The following is a 17928-nucleotide window of genomic DNA, read 5'->3' on the forward strand; positions in this document are numbered from 1 at the left end:
TGGGACTTTGAGTTTCTATTTAACCATGCTTAGCCAGACTTACTGATAATTTCAACACAGATTTAGATCCTGCTGCTATGGAAAGAGTGAACATTCCTCTGTTCTTATGTCTTCATTAGACTTTCTTCATATTTCCGACTTGTGTCAAAGGTTGGAGGATGTAGTAGAGTCTCCAATATTTCTTGGGCAATGGTCATACCAAAGCTCACTTCAAGGAATTTGCTATGCAAGACTGAATGTCTTTGATGTGACCAGTATTTTCCATGGTCTTTTCAATGACTGAGGGTTGAAGAAAGCTACAGGTGTCAGGTAGGCTTAGTGTTGGACTTCTCAGCCCTAGCAATCTCTAGATTTTATTTGATTTCCTTCATCTGGTCTAAATGAGTTCAACTCATAAAAATATTTTCAAGTCTCCTCTATTCTTTTTTTTTTCCAACTTAATAAATGCCCTATATTGACCTTTAAAATTTCACAGGAAGGTTATTGGCTAATGTGAGGTTCTAACAAATGAATCAATACAGTTGTTATATAGCTGAGAATTTTACTGAATAAATTTCTTCTATGACGTAGAACTAAATTTAAGACTACAATAGTTTATAACCATAAAGTCAAGACCCCTCCCAGATTCAGAACAATTTAATACATAGATGCCAATTAAGTGCCTGTTAAAAGCCTACACTTTATAAATGTATTTTGTGATGGAAAATTTTATGAATACTTTTATTTATAATAAGAACTATAACTGGAATAAAAATTACTTATGAATCTGATTTTTTTTTTTTTTTTTTTTTTTTGCTTTTTGCCTTTTCTAGGGCTGTTCCTGTGGCATATGGAGGTTCCCAGGCTAGGGGTCTAATCAGACCTGTAGCCACTGGCCTATGCCAGAGCCACAGCAACGCAGAATCTGAGCCGCGCCTGTGACCTACACCACAGCTCATGTCAATGCTGGATCCTTTACCCACTGAGCGAGGCCACAGATTGAACCCATAACCTCATGGTTCCTAGTCAGATTTGTTAACCACTGAGCCACAATGGGAACTCCTAAATCTGATTAATTTTTAAATAAATATCCAGTATATAGAAGTATATGAGTAAATTAACCTTATAATCCCCCTCACCAACATTGGATTATGTTTAACCAAAGGTAGGTGACTTAATATTAACTTAGGATGTTGTAAGACTATTAACTTAAGATGTTGTAAGGCTTAATTGATTACTGCTGTTATAGTACTTTGAAATCCTGACGTCATAGGCATTGTAACTACAGAGAAGCCTCATTAAGTATTCTAGAGGTGGCAAATTGTGTTGTAATTGTGAATTTTAAGTATCCATATTTTTAAAGTATTGACTTAATAGTGAAAAATAAGATTTTATTTGCTAATAAAGAGTACTTCAATATTTTAACTTTTTACCTTATTATCTATGCAATAATAAAATAAAATAAATTCTGGCTTTAAGCTTCCTACCTTCCAAAGCTTAGTTCAGATTTATTTTATTTTTTAAGAGGGTGAGTACTGATATGAACCAATAGCTAAGAAACCTCAGGTAAGTCAGAAATCAAATATGTGACATAAAGCTTTAGAACTTGGTAAAAATGGAAATAAACACATGGGCTTACTGCTTTTTCTGATATGCAAATAAGTTACATAGACAAATGATTTAACAGCAATATAGTCACAGTAAATAATTTTTATTTCCATAATATTCCAATAACCCCACTAGTTTAAGGGGATTATTGTTGCTATAATGTTTTATATTCAAACCTTTAATGGAATTTATTTCTAAATTAGCTTGAGTCTTTACATCCAGAACATTTTGCTGATGAATTCTCATACCCAGGGGGAAGAAACAGTACTGTCCCTCCCATTTTATAGATGTGTAAGTGCTGTGGTTAACAGAGGAACACACAGATGTGAATATACATGTAACAAATCTGGGCAGAATTTTAATCAGGCCTCAAACATCGTACGGATTTTTTTAGGTTGACTTTTTGTCAGTGTGCTTACCTGTGAATCTGAAGCCAGAGGTGTTTTTCCATCTGGCTTCAGAATGCTCTAAATAGTTTCTCCTGATGTAATTTTCTTTCTTACTCAAGAGCCCATTTATATACCGTACTTTATCTCAATCCAAACTAAACTAGATTTTTATTTTCTTTTCCTTTTTTTCGGTTCCATTTTGAGGACAGGTTGTTTAAATCAAAGAATTAGTGAGAACTCCTTTATATGGCCACCAGTAATTCTATAAACATAATATTTTAGGGCATCACTGTTTGGTTGACACTTTTCTTCCGCTTTAATTAAAATATTGTCATATGTTTATAACAAAACATGTTGTTTTCCAGTTTTTAATGTGTTTCTTTCTCCTGTAAGCTCCACACATATATAAAGTCTCATGTGGTGGGTGTTTACCATAAGCAATTTTGACTCCAAGAAAAGTCTTGTTTTGACTTATTTGAACAAAAGGATTTCCAAAGAAAACTGGCTCAAAGTAAAGGATCAATATTCTCGAAGTTAATCCAGAATGATGCTGGGATGTGGGACTGTAAATGAGCAAGAGGTGGATGATTTTCATAACATCACACACTGATATTAGGCAAAGGAAGAACCTAACAGTAATAAAAAACACTTGCTCTTTCAAAACTTTTATAGGTTAAATTATAAATGCTTTTTGAATTTGACTGTTCCTTCTTAAGATGAAGCGCTCTGAATCAGTTGAGCATAGCATCAGAGACCCATTTTCAAAGCTTTCTGAAAGGGAATTTAGTTGTTTGACTCCTACTAATGGTTGTTGCATTGTTCTTATCCTGGAAAATACTTTGAAACATCTACTTTTTAAAACAGGAATAAACTGGGAATATTAGGGGGTAAAATCCTGGTAATTTATTTGTGGTCCCATAAAGCTAATCAGTCATCTTAGGAAATGAAAATAGACCCATAAATATTGGTTTACAGTGAATTTTAATTAAAAAAATTAAAAACCCCGAAGAGATGAGATATTTAGGGAAAATATAAGAAGATCTACTTGCACTATCACATTCTTGAAATATCATTAAAGAATATAATATATGACATGGTAAAACAATAATAGCCACATCTGCAGCATATAAGCCAACAAATAAATAGGGAATTTGTTATAATTTCTACTTATATGTAATCATCCTTACAAAATACATTTTCTTCAGAAATTACATAAAGTTTGTGAAAGACTCCCTAGGCTTTAGAAATACTAGATGGAACATTGTGAAAGATTACCCAGTTTGTTAAAAATGCCTATTTTTAAAGCAATCTAGTGGTAGGGATAATACAGATATGTAATTCAGTTTAAAGAAAAATGAAATTACAAAATAAAAGATTAAAAATGAAGTAATTACATATACACAGGAAACTTAAGAAGGTCCTTTGACATGAACTACAAAAATTGACATACACATGTTGTCTTTAACTACCCTCTTCAGAATTAATTATACAAATATTTATTGAGTACCAAGTATGTATTAGCACTATAGATAAACCTCAGAAACAAAAATGGAAATATAGCAGCCTCACTTTTTTTTAGAGGGGGACAAAAATGGATTAATTCTTAGTTATAGACTATTTGGGAATTGGCATAGAAATGGAATATTATGAGACTGCATCAGTAAAGTAAAACAAACACAATTACTAACATACAGTAAAATTTGATAAGCATTTTAGATGAAAAGTAAAAAGAATGATTGGGTTATATATGCTGAGTCCAATTTTATTTTTTTTCCCCAGTGATGGAAGCTTACATTTCTGTTAACATTAGATAATACAATTTTACTTTATTATGGTCAGAACACTTAACATGAGGTCCACCTTCTTTACCAATTTTTAAGTTTGCAATGCAGTTTTGTTACAGTAAATCACTAGAACTTTGTAAATAAACTATAATAGAAAAAATAAAAATCTTAAAAAAAATAATAAATAAATAAATCACTAGAACTTATTCACCATTAACAATTGAGATTTTATGTCTGTTGATTAGTAACTCCCCATTAACCCCCTTCTCTTAGCCCCTGACAACTATAGTTCTTCTAAGAATTTGACTATTTCAGATGTGTCAGATAAGTGAAATCATGCAGTATTTGTCCTTCTATGACTGGTTTATTTCACTTAGCATAATGTCCTTGAGGTTTATTCATGCTATCATATATGGCAGGATTTCCTTCTTTTTCAAGGCTGAGTAATATTCCATTGCATGTATATTCCACGTTTTCTTTATCCATTCATCCACTGATAGACGTTTAGGTTGTTTCCATTTCTTGGCTATTGTGAAAAGTGCTGTGATGAACAGTGCAGTGCACATATATCTTTGAGATCCCAACTTCAGTTCTTTGGATAAGTATCTGGAAGGAGGATTGCTAAACCAGAGTACCAATTTTAATTTTTTTTGAGAATTCTACATACCGTTTTCCATAGTGGCTGTACTGTTTTGCATTATTATTAACAGTGGAATTATACTTAAATAATAATTAAGTAACTTTATTACCTAGCCTATAGGACCAGATGTGATTTTAAAGCTTTATTCCTAAGATATGTTAGGAAAAGATGCCAAAGGGAGAGAGACTAAAACTCTAAAATCTTACTATTAGAATTAATATCTTTGAGATTTGAAATATTTAAGACTAACACTACCAGAAAATATTGATTTAGAAAGAGTTCAACCAAAAATAAAACAAATTGAATTTTAAAATGTGATTACAAATAAATATTATATCAAAAGTGAAATGAAAACATAAATGTTTAATATTTTCAGTACGAAAAGAAATACTGGGGAAGAGGTATGTAGAGTAAGAGAGTATATGCTTTTATTGTTCTCTGTTGTAACTTTTCCTCTTTCCCTGAATTCATTGTTTAATCGTTTAGCTATACACTGCTAAATAGTAGATTATATGACAAAAATAATTTTAGAAAGGTGTGAATAAAGCTTAATTATGATGTAATAGCTTTATAAAAAGGAATTGCTGTACTCACATCTCTACTTGGTGGAATATGGAAGAGAAAATACTATTGAAGCAGGTGTTCTTTATTCCCTTAACTAGTTTCTCAGGAAATAAATCACGTGGAATTAAATATAGCTATAAATTGCCCATTTCTTCTTACATTGTAAATAGAGCCTGAGAGGAGTAGTTAAAATATAACTGGAGCAAAGCAGGAGTGCAATTTGCAAGCCTGTAGTGTCTCAGAGAAATAAAAATAGAATTATGCAGCATCTTTGCCACTGGATAGCCATTCATCCATCCATCCATCTATTCATTCATTCATACTTTCGTTTATCCATTCATTCAATCAGTATTTGCTAGGTATATATTACTCATAGGATTCCAGAAGTGATAATTAATCACACCTCCTCTTCAATCTCTAAATTTAAAATCAATTGAAAAAACAAGACATGATGTTCAAATAGATAGAGATCCTAATATCAGCCCTATTACAGTTAAACCTATTTGGAAAATAGGACCTACATCTACAACCATTGGCTTCTTAGAACCCCCATTCCCTGAGTAAAATGTATTTACTAACAAGTGCAGATCCCCACCTTGATGAGCAACTGTGAACAGGTTTCTTTGAGAAGAGAGTTACATAGGGTTGACCCAGTCTTGCTCAATTCCATTTCCCCAAATCACCAAATACACCTGTTATTCTCCCTTATGGACCTGGGGTTAAGTGATCTTTCCAAAATCTCTGAAAGTTAGCTGCTTGAGCCAAGATCTGAATTCAGATGTGCCAGATTCTGTGCTATGTGCTGGTGATAACTGTGTTGGACAGAAAAGGCAGGGTCTCTGTCTTTGATGTTGTCTGGTGTTGAATATAATCTTACTGAGGAAGTATATGTGGCTATAGGGCAGTAAATTATATAAGGGACAATTTTTATTTAGCCTTAACTTTAGAAGTGACAAGTCCTTCAATGCCTATTTAATTAATGTACAAATTTGGTTAGCTTCAATTTCTAGTAAGAGGTAGAATTTGGATATTTGGGGAGAAGAGAGGGCAGGAAAGAGGATAAGAACTTGGGCATACCTTAGTCACTTGGTCTAGTAGTCTTCAAGATTTGTTTTTCTGACAAAATCTCCAAAGACATCTACAGAACTGACCTTTGATGCACACCAATTTATCCAGAGTATAAAACCAAAACCCAAAATAAGCAAACAAAGAAACAAACCAAAAAATGAATGAAATCCATATTTCAGCAGACAGGGTATGGGAGAGAAAGAGAAAGCCAGATGGTGAAAGGTGGAAGAAGTGATTAAAATTACTCTCTCCAGCCCAACCTACTTCATTTATATCCCGTCTTTTTTCCTTACACAGGGCACAATTTTAAACAGTTCCTAATGGGTAGAGCTATGTATAGATTGGAATAATGGGGCCAAGATAGAGGAAGTGATTGCCTTAGTCTATGAATTTTTTTTTTCTCCTAAAGCATCTGCTCTTCTCATTGCTTTTCTCCAGAAGTTTGTCCTCTTTATACTTAAAATAATTCCTCCCCTGGTTGGATGGAAAATTATACTCTACTCTTATGTGGAAATATCTTTCTAAACTGATTTGCAATTTAGATTATGAGTGTATAAGCAAATTTGGGCAATAGTTATTTAGGGAATAGTGAGAAATATGTATGTAAAATGGATACTTATCTTTTAAAATCTGTGTTCTAAGTGTTTGCTAAACCCAATGCCCTTGACCTTATTGAAATGAGATTTCCAGATAAAAGATTAAAGTTTCTGTTCCCCTTGTGGTAATGTTCCTATTGTTATCTTTAGTGAACTGTGTATATTTGGGTTGATAAATATCATTGAGTAGAGAAAAAGATTGATTAATGAAAGCAGTTTAAATATCTCAGTTTTTAAGATGAAGCCTAGTATAAATACAACCTAATACTTCTTTGTTATAGTTCAACATTTTATTGTCAGTTTGGTTGAGTCAATAAGAATAAAAGCTAACAACATCAACAACATCTAACTAGTACTTTGACTTCGAGTTACATGTAAAATTAGATAATGAATTGAAATTTAAATTTTTCTAATTGGCTATGATTTTGAGAGTTGAAGAATATTCTTATAATTTCATATGCACTTAAATAGTGATAAAGAATTAGAATATAATGAAAATGAGTACCCAATTAAAATGAAGCCACTAAGTGGATCCTATCACATGCAGAATTGAATATACATGAAGGTTTTACTAAGAGAAGTTGTTAGACTATTAGTAAGAGATCCAAAGGTGAAAAAGTAAAATGAAGAGCTATACGGACATATTAAAAGAATTGGGACTGCTTATTCCAGACCAAGGGAAAAAAGTAAAACAAAGAAAAAAAATCCCAAAGTAGGCATCTGCAAAAAAATGCTTATATAAGTGTTCATATTTTGGAAAGGTAACAGTTGTTCTCCCATGTCTGGCGAGAGCAAACCAAACAAAATCTCTCAATTCCACCAAAAGGGAGTCAGATTAAACTCACTTTAAAATTTGTTGGTTGTTTTTATTGTCCTGTAGTGATTGAGCTAGGGAGATGCAGAAGCTAGGTAGACTCAAATTTCAAATTGAGCAAGGTGAATAAAGTCCATATTTACTTAACTAATTTCAGTGACTAAAAAGTTAACAGCTTTCAATGTTCAAAATAACTTTTGTTCTCTTTGAATTTGACTTAGACCTTTCTCTTGAACTTGCTATGGCAAAATATGTGAGAGTAATATGAGAAATGTAAAATGATATGTATAAGCTATTCTAAGACTAAGTAGAAGAATATAGAATTTTCTTTTCATACTCCTGTATTTTAGAATACACTGGATAAGGAGAGCTTTCTCATTTTTTACCTATATTTTCAAAGTGAAATAGAGACTGAAACAGTTTGTTATGTAATTCAAACACTGTCAGCCTCTTTCTGGTGAAATCCCTAGTAAATTGATATAAATGACCTGTTTTTTGAATTACTATGATATTTGCCTTAACTCTAAGATATATTCCAACACTCACATGCAGCAGCCTCAATATGCGTATCCTGGGATAAATATCCACTAAATTTTCTCTTTGTTGCTCTTTCTCCTTCAATGTCACTCACATCTCTTTCCCACCATAAAATCTCCATACTTGACTACACTTATATTATAGAAAGGAACCATCAGTTAAACAGTGAAAAGGCAACTCAAGACAGATATTTGCTTATTTGAAAATTTATATCTAGAACAAACTAAAAATTGAGTATATAATCATGCTTTTTGGTGTTTTTTAAATGGCATTTTATTTATATTGTCACTTAATGATGCTTTATTCATCAAACTAAAATTAAATAATTGTCGGAGTTCTTGCCGTGGCGCAGCGGTTAACAAATCTGACTAGGAACCATGAGGTGGTGGGTTCAGTCCCTGACCTTGCTCAGTGGGTTAAGGATCTGGTATTGCTGTGAGCTGTGGTGTAGGTCGAAGACTCGGCTCGGATCCTAAGTTGCTGTGGCTCTGGTGTAGGCCGGCGGCTACAGCTCTGATTCGACCCCTAGCCTGGGAACCTCCATATGCCAAGGGAGTGGCCCTAGAAAAGGCAAAAAGACAAAAGAGAAAAAAAAAATTAAATAATTGTCTATTCTGTACCAGGCACTGATGTTGGCCCTTGGAAGCAGACACATCAGTGAACAAAGCAGACAACACTCTGCCCATGTGAAGTTCAGTTTTCTAGTGGGATAAGACAGATATTTAAAATAAGATGCTGGATGATATGTTAGAAGTCAATGAGTGCTGTGAAGAAAGAGTAGACTAAGGAGATAGGCTGTTGGGGGGCATATTGTGATTTTGTGTAGGTCTTGCTAAGAAGATGAATGACATTTTAGTAAAGCCTTTAAACTTTATATTTTAAATTAAAAATTTGACAAGTTTCTTACTTAAAATTTTAATTTTTATTACTTAAAGCATGAATGGTAAGGAAAGGGTGAATTATTAAAAAGAAATATCCAAAAGGCGAGAATATTTAATTTACTTTTTTATCTCCAGATGTTGCAGAGATACTTATTTTGAGGTTTCCCATATTTTACCATCCATGCACATATCTGGCCCTTTTATTAAAGGAGTGAAGGGGTCGACATTTATCCCTGTATCTCCAGAGCCTAGCATAGTACTTGGCGCATGGTAGGAGCTAAATAATGCTGCTACCTGGAGCCTGGAGGTCTAAGATGTTTTATTGGCCTATACCTTTTTTTTTAATGGTTGTCCCTATGGCATATGGAGGTTCCCAGCCTAGGGATCGAATAGAAACTATAGCCACTGGCCTATACCACAGCCACAGCAATGCCAGATCTGAGCCACATCTGCGACCTAATACCACAGCTCAAGCTACGCCAGACCTTAACCCACTGATCAAAGCCAAGGATCGAACTTGCATCCTCGTGGATACTAGTCAGATTCGTTTCTGCTGAGCCATGAGAGGAACTCTGGCTTATATGTTTTTATTAAACACTTAGGGACCATGTCATGATAGATTCCATTTATTTTGTAGAACTTATGTATAATATAGCCTTTGGTTACTTTCCCTCACATTCTATGAGTGTACAGACTTATTAAGGTTTCCTTTGCACTTTCAGCATTCAGACTACCAAAGTTCTCCAGCAGTAGGCACTTCAATGATCATTTAACGTTGTAGTCTAATTCTTAGTGTATAGACCTCTTTCTACTAGGACTGAGGCTAGTAAAATACCTTACGATGGTAACGAAGTGATTTCTTTTGGACTCCTTGAAATGAAATAGCATTTGGGGACCTGTTAGCTAGAAGAGGGGATTCCAAGTAATAGCTCTTTGTGCGGAGTCTCTCCATCAATTCATAGATAAGTCAATTGGCAGTCATCATTTTAAAATCATTGGAGGCCAGTGTAGTTAAGTGGACTGTAAATGGTACTATAGGCAATAAACAGAAGGCTTGTAAAAATATAATGTGTAGTGGAAAGGAGGATTGGAAGATCTATAAAAGCTGCCAAAAAGAACAAAAAATATAATTAAAGGAGCAATAAGACATATTGAGGACAATTTCAGGGACTATTTCAGGCAACAGTAAGTGTCTCCTTAAATATATCTTTAAAAGACAGAAAGCAAAGTATAAAATTAGTCCCATGAAGAGGGGAAGAAAAATACCAAATAGAATTGTAGGAACAGGCTAACGAGGGTCAGATTGCTTATGCTAATTTTTACCTTTCTTTAAAATAATTAGATAGTGTGTAGCCCATAGATCAGTTTGAAATTCTTAGTTGAGAAGAAGATAGAGAAAAGCAAAAGGAAAAATATAAACAGAGGTGTTATTTTAGGCAGGTTTGGCTCAGAGCAGAGTTGATAAATTGATATATAAAGGACAATTGAAATTTGCAGTTCTCACACTAAGTTTTGCCAACTAAGTACAGTTATTTTAGGTTCTATCAAAGTTAAATATTATTTAAGAAAATGTTTCCTGCCTTCCCCCCATTTTGTGAAAACCTGTAGGTTACACATGACTTCCTCAAGAACAAAAAATAATACTTCCAGTGGAAAATATTTTTTTGACAGTGAATTTCCATTATTTGGACCAAAGGTTTTCACCTTGTGAAACATGTCAAAGATACCTAGGAAATTTTCCCAATAAATATACCCCTATGGAGAACTATCACCATAGACGTTTGATTAGCTTATAATGTTCTTTGGAAATACACTGAACATAATCACTCTTACTTCCTAAAATCATCAATCTCTGTCTTGAATTATAAATAAAGAATATTTGAAAAATTAAAATAAAATATAAAATAAGGAAATCATGTTATTAGAAGAATTGCCATGCAAAGGTGATTTCCTGAATATAGAAACAGAATTCAGAAGTTGCATTTTAAGCCAATATCTGTCAGGGAAGTCTTGTCATCAAGCATATTACATTAAGTACTTATTGTGGTTTCCTCTGTGCTGAGTAATTCCAAATGCTTTTTTAGTTTATTGGCTGAGATGATAAACCATGACTCTTTAAAGATAAAGTGTCAAGCTTGAGATCTTGAACACTGGTTCCAAGGCCTTAGGTAAAACAAAAACTTTATCTCAAAGGTTATTTGATAAGCTGAGTGAAGGACAACTTTATTTATTTATTTATTTATTTTTGGCCAACTCTGCCCGTGGACACTAACATAGACACTCATGCACACAAACATATAAGAATGTATAGGACAGCACTTTGTCCAACTTCCTTAGAAATATAAATCGAAATCCACGCATTGTACCTTCAATTAAAAAAAAATAAACTTACTGTCGAGAGGAGTACTATAAAAATATCAATTTTAATAGTACATGCTAAAATAGTTTTGTGTAAATATAAATTAATATGTATGCACACTACACATAAACAATATATAGGCACATGGTATATTGTTTTAAAGACAATCAAACACTACATTGAAGAGCAGTCATTCCAGTGTGGAGGGACTTGTGTGCTTTGCAACTAAAAGAGGCAACGAATTTCTACAGAAAAGATTACTATAGAAAAATAATGAGGGTTTTACCATTTTAACACTTGAAAAACAGTGCATTTTATAGAGCTAGAGGAGTAGAAACAGAGGTCTAGAAATCATGTTTTGCATTTCTGCAAGATTGGTGCGTGTGTGTGTGTGTGTGTGTGTGTGTGTGTGTGTGTTTGGTAAGACTGAAGGTGGGTGGTAGGATACAAAAGAATTAGACACTATGGGTCCAGAGCTAAAAATGCAAAGAAAGGAATGTAGAGAATTAGCATGTTTCTATCTTCAATGGATGCACTTAACCCTGCAGAGAGAACAGAGACCTTCCTCACTTGAGCAATTTCACCTCATGGCCAAATTTGTTTCATCCATATGCCTAGTCATGCTTCCTAATCTCTGATTATTTTGAAGCATATCTCAGACACCATGTTATTTGATGCTTAAGCATTTCAGTGTATATCTTTAAAAAATGAGACTTCTTAAAAATATAGCCGTAATGTCATCATCAGTCTTAAAAATTACACTGTACATAATAAAATTTCAGTTTATTATTCAGATTATCTCACTTATTGCAGAATGTTTTCCCTCATAGTTTATTTATTTTTATTTTTTATTACTCAATGAATGTAAACAACTATTACATTTATAGTTGTACAATGATCATCACAATCCAATTTTATAGGATTTCCATCCCACAACCCCAACACATCCCCCACCCCCAGAACTGTCTCCTTTGGAAACCATAAGTTTTTCAAAGTCTGTGAGTCAGTATCTGTTCTGCAAAGAAGTTCAGTCTGTCCTTTTTTCAGGTTCTACATGTCAGTGAAAACATTTGATGTTGGTGTCTCATTGTATGGCTGACTTCACTTAGCATGATAATTTCTACATCCATTCATGTTGCTAAAAATGCTGGATTTCCTTCCTTTTAATGGCTGAGTAATATTCCATTGTGTACATATACCACATCTTCTTGATCCACTCCTCTGTCGATGGGCATTTAGGTTGTTTCCATGTCTTGGCTATTGAAAATAGTGCTGCAGTGAACATTGGAGTACATGTGTCTTTGCGAGTCATGGTTTTCTCTGGATAGATGCCCAGGAGTAGGATTGCTGGATCAAATGGTAGTCCTATTTTTAGTTTTGAGAGGAATCTCCATACTGTTGTCCACAGTGGTTGCACCAATTTACAATCCCACCAACAGTGTAATAGGGTTCCTTTTTCTGCACACCCTCTCCAGCACTTATTGTTTGTAGACTTTTTGATGATGGCCATGCTGGCTGCTGTAAGGTGGTACCTCAGAGTGGTTTTGACTTGCACTTCTCTAATAATGAGTGCTGTTGAACATCTTTTCATGCGTTTTTTGGCCGTCTGTATGTCTTCTTTGGAGAATCGTCTGTTTAGATCTTCTGCCCATTTTTTGATGGGGTTGTTTGCTTTTTTTTGGTTTTGAGCTGCAGAAGGTGTTTATAAATTTTGGAGATTAATCCCTTGTTAGTCGCTTCATTTGCAAAGATTTTCTCCCATTCTGTGGGTTGTCTTTTTGTGTTGTTTAGGGTTTCCTTTGCTGTGCAAAAACTTTTAAGTTTGATTAGTTCCCATTTGTTTATTTTTGTTTTTACTGTCATTACTCTAAGAGGTGGATCCGAGAAGATGTTGCTGTCATTTATGTCAGAGAGTGTTTGGCCTATGTTTTCCTCTAGGAGTTTGATAGTGTCTGGTCTTATATTGGGGTCTTTAATCCATTTGGAGTTTATTTTTGTGTATGGTGTTAGGGAGTGTTCTAATTTCATTCTTTTCCATGTGGCTGTCCTGTTTTCCCAGCACCACTTATTGAACAAGCTGTCCTTTCTCCATTGTATATTCTTGCCTGCTTTGTCATAGATTAGTTGGCTGTAGGTGCGTGGCTTGAATTCTGGGCTTTCTATTCTGTTCCACTGATCTTTATTTCTGTCTTTGTGCCAGTACCACATGGTTTTGATGATTGTTGCTTTGTAGTATAGTCTGAAGTCAAGGAGCCTGATTCCTCCAGCTCCATTTTTTCTTTTTCAGCATGTCTTTGGCTATTCTGGGTCTTTTGTGCTTCCAAACAAACTCGAAAATATTTTGAGTTCTGTGAAAAATGTTCTTGGTAGTTTGATAGGGATTGCATTGAATCTTTATATTGCCTTAGGTAATATAGTCATTTTGATAATATTAACTCTTCCAATCCACGAGCATGGTATGTCTTTTCATCTATTTGTGTCATCTTTGATTTCTTTCATCAGTGGCTTATAGTTGTCAGAGTACAGGTCTTTTGTCTCTTTAGGTAGGTTTACTCCTAGGTATTTTATTCTTTTGGATGTGATGGTAAATCGGATTGATTTCTGATCTTTCAATTTTAATATATAGAGATGCAGTTGATTTCTGTGTATTAATTTTGTATCTTGTGACTTTGCCAAATTCATGGATGAGCTCTAACAGTTTTCTGGTAGAGTCTTTAGGATTCTCTAGGTATAGTATCATGTCATCTGCAAATAGTGGTAGTTTTGCTTCTTCCTTTCCAATCTGGATTCCTTTTACCTCTTTTACTTCTCTGATTGCTGTGGCTAGGACTTCCAAAACTATGTTGAATAGTAGTGGCGAGAGTGGACATCCTTGTCTTGTTCCTGATCTCAGTGGGAATTCTTTCAGCTTTTCACTATTGAGAATGATGTTCATTGTGGGTTTATCATATATGGCCTTTATTATGTTGTGGTAGGTTTCCTATGTGCCCACTTTCTGAAGGGTTTTTATCAGAAATGGGTATTGGATTTTTGTCAAAGGCTTTTTCTGCATCTATTGAGAGGATCATATGGTTTTTATTCTTCAGTTTGTTAATGTGGTGTATCACATTGATTGATTTGCAGATATTGAGGAATCTTTGCATCCCTGGGATAAATCCCACTTGATTGTGATATACAATCCTTTTAATGTATTGTTGGATTTGGTTTGCTAGTATTTTGTTGAAGATTTTTGCATCTATGTTCATTAGTGAAATTGGCGTGTAGTTTTCTTTTTTTGTGATATCTTTGTCTGGTTTTGGTATCAGGGTGATGGTGGCCTCATAGAATGAATTTGGGAGTGTCCCTTCCTCTGCAATTTTTTGAAATAGTTTCAGAAGGATAGGTGTTAGCTCTTCTCTGATATTTGATAGAATTCGCCTGTGAAGCCATCTGGTCCTAGCCTTTTGTTTGTTGGAAGTTTTTTAATCACGGTTTCAATTTCAGTACTTGTGATTGGTCCGTTCATCTTTTCTATTTCACCTCATAGTTTATTTTTAATAAAATACAAATGTTCTAATTATTTTGACCTATAGAGTTTTTTTTTTTTTTACAGAGTCTAGATTTTGTACCCCCAAGGTTTGGTTTAATACATTTCTTTCTCCCCTGAATTTAATGGAAATTGAGTTTTAGACCTAAATCGTCTCAATAATAGACTTTAGAGTATTTTTGAAGTGTAGATAATACTTGCTTCTGAGATAAGTTTCTCTAATTGTCCTTCTTCTTAGCCAAGAATTTTACAGAAGCTGTCTCAAAGATTAGTATGGTGAAGTAGTCAAATTCAGAATGCCTCGTAGTTGAAAGAGAGAACCAGACATGGATATAATTAACTCTACTAAAAAGCAAAAGGCAGTATATTTTCAGATGTTCCACAGTGCTTGCTTTTGTATCAGTATTAATAGAGTGATAAAATTCGAGTTTCTTTATGATCATAAACCTTGGGGAGGGGGCAGCCCTTGAGACAACTCCATCAAACATGAGAGCTCTGTGGAACGCAATTTGATAGATAACCTTGAAGACTCCTTCTAGCTCTAAGCCTCCGAGTAACGATGAGCTGCGTGGTACAATTCAGAGTGTTTTTGCAAACTCATGAATTTCCCTTAAAGCTATACTTGATCAAAGCTAGGGAATATTAAGAGGGAAAAGACAGACCCATAGCATTTCAGCTAAATTGAAGTATTTCTGGATTGTCAATAACTGTGCAAGTAGACTTAGGATAGACAATGTATTGACATGCTTCAGTTCCTCTTTCAAGCAAAACAAAATAAAACACCTGCCAGTGACAAGAGCCATACATTTGAAGAAAAGTGATAAGTAACAGGAGAGTGACTCCAAATCTAGGCAGCATGGTTTCATTAAATATACACTGCATTTATTTAATATGTTTGCGTATTATACTTTTGGATTTTTTTCAACTGGTGCTGTTCATATTTTGTATTCTACTAAGATTCATGAATTCTCTTTAGGCACAGACAGCACACATTGTCCTGGAAGATGGAACTAAGATGAAAGGTTACTCCTTTGGCCATCCATCCTCTGTTGCTGGTGAAGTGGTTTTTAATACTGGCCTGGCAGGGTGAGTAATGCTTCCATTCCAAGGCTTTTTTTCTTCTTCTATATAAAGGAATAACTGGATGCCCTTACTCATGGTTGAAGTTGAAATCACTGCATCATCATAATAATACTACACACTGCTCTAAATTTGCCCTATGTTTATACATAGCTTGCTCCAACCATCCCTGATAAGATAAATAGACACAAACTCATCCCTGCTGCTGTAAATGAAAAAAGAATATGGACACTAGTGTTCCCCCAATAGAGAATAACAAAATTAATTCTAGAAGCTTAGGGTATAAGGGCACAAGATATGTAAGATTTCCAAATGGCTTCTGTAAGGCATGGGTTGTGGATCTGATTAAGATGAAGATTGGAGCAGGGGAAAGGATGGGTAGCACATTCAAGTGCCATTCTATTGGTGAAGTTAAGAAGCAGCTTTGCACATGTAACATGAACGACTGTAAAGAGCTCAGAAAGTCCTTAGATATTTTGCATAATTTTGCACTTTAATAAGAAAGGTGGAATAACAGATACATTTCTTATCTTAATCAATGGGAGAGGAGGTGCATAGATCTGATATTTTCAAAGTTTATCAACTGAGACTAAATTTAGTATTTAAGATCTACTAATTAATAGGTGAACAGTAAAGAAGGTAAGAGCTACCATAGAAATCATATAGCTGTTTTTATCTAGCCAACAAATATTCATCTGGGAGCCCGGAGGTTGAAGTTTTGGTCTTAGTTTCAATGGTAACTGATTATGTGATATTGAGGAAATAACTTAACCTTTATGAATCTTAGTTTCCACATATAAAAAGTGAGGGGATTGGATTAGATAGTAATTTACAGCTAGGGGCTTAAAAATTATGTCTTAAAAATTAGATCATTTTAAGAGGTTTCTGTTAGAGATTCAATAGAATAAACTGTAAAATATTTGATGAATTCTTTAGGGGAATTCTGTTAGCCTTATAAAGAAAAGGAGGCATTGGATTAACTGATATTGAAGATATTGATTGACCAAATTTCCATTATATTATTAATGTGAATTATTCTCTAAACTCTTAGCTCTCTGTTTGAAATGAAGACTATTAGATGGTTTTTAAAATAGTTCCACTGGTGAGAACATTAAATTACAGTGTATGAAACCTGTTTGCAAAGTTTTGCTTCACCAGGCAATTATTTAAGCTTCTCGACAGCACTAATTACTAGCTGTGTTAATATACCTGCCAACAAACAACTGTTTAATATAGATCAGAATGATGGAGGGCACTAGAGTTTTCTTCTCTGTGATAGATTACGGGTAATAAATCTTGTCACATCACAAAAGTCAAACAGGACCTGATGGATTAATTTGCTTCCAACATTGCAGTTCTCTTGGACAAGCTGTATTTATTCATTTACTGGGGAGAGCATTGTAAGCATATGTTTAAAGGGAACGGCCAGTTCTTTTATGGAGAGAAAGAAGAAAGGGAAGTAAATTAAATTAATTAAAGACTTTTTTGTTGTAGAAAAGGCATTCATTAATAAGATTAGTCCACAGACCCTATTTTCTATTGAGAAATGCTGCTTTCGTTCACTCAGTGTCTCACTCAGTAAGGTGGTTGATAATTAAGGGGGTTATTTTGTTTTTCATCTTCAAGAAATACATTTATACAGCATATAAGCTTAGTTAAAAAATTATTAGTTCCTGACAGGTGAGAGGCATCTGAGAAATTAGCTGATGGAGGTGTGGATAAATATCACAGCACTTTAGTCACCTTAGAGGTTGCTGAGCCGAAAGACTAAGTATTCTGTTGACAAAGGGAGTTCTGGAGGAGTCAGTCTGGATGGGGGTTGAAGAATTTATGTTGACTGCTGCTTGAACTGAAGTTTATTGGTTTCAAGTTTGTCATTCTGTCCCCCTCAGCACCTAAATTCACTTTTGGTACCAATCCATGAGAAAGATTCAGTTTAACTCTCATCAGTACTTTAAAAGTTATTTGGGGGAGTTTCTGTTGTGGCTCAGTGATAATGAACTTGACTAGTATCCACAAAGGTGAAGACATGTGTTCGATCCCTGGCCTTGCTCAGTGGGTTAAAAGATCCGGCGTTGCTGTGAACTATGGTGCAGGTCACAG

At 34.4% G+C, this 17928-nt stretch overlaps 2 protein-coding genes across 12 annotated transcripts in view; one reads left to right on the plus strand and one right to left on the minus strand.

Annotated features, from left to right (window-relative positions):
* Window positions 1-17928, minus strand: part of KANSL1L (KAT8 regulatory NSL complex subunit 1 like) — a 579301-nt gene that overhangs the window by 487281 nt on the left and 74092 nt on the right. The window lies entirely within an intron of this gene.
* The window catches only part of CPS1 (carbamoyl-phosphate synthase 1), a 308550-nt gene that overhangs the window by 195046 nt on the left and 95576 nt on the right, over window positions 1-17928 (plus strand). For all 11 annotated transcript variants that reach the window (XM_084998960.1, XM_084998953.1, XM_084998959.1 and 8 more), the window contains one exon: window positions 15722-15831. In XM_084998960.1, coding sequence (XP_084855086.1) covers window positions 15722-15831 — 110 coding nt within the window. The remainder of the gene's footprint in view (window positions 1-15721; window positions 15832-17928) is intronic.

This window comes from Sus scrofa, chromosome 15 (genome assembly GCF_054392235.1).
Source record: "Sus scrofa isolate SSC_HxYL_T2T_F1_AM1 chromosome 15, Sscrofa_HxYL_maternal_Yorkshire_Landrace_v2.0, whole genome shotgun sequence".
Taxonomy (NCBI): domain Eukaryota; kingdom Metazoa; phylum Chordata; class Mammalia; order Artiodactyla; family Suidae; genus Sus; species Sus scrofa.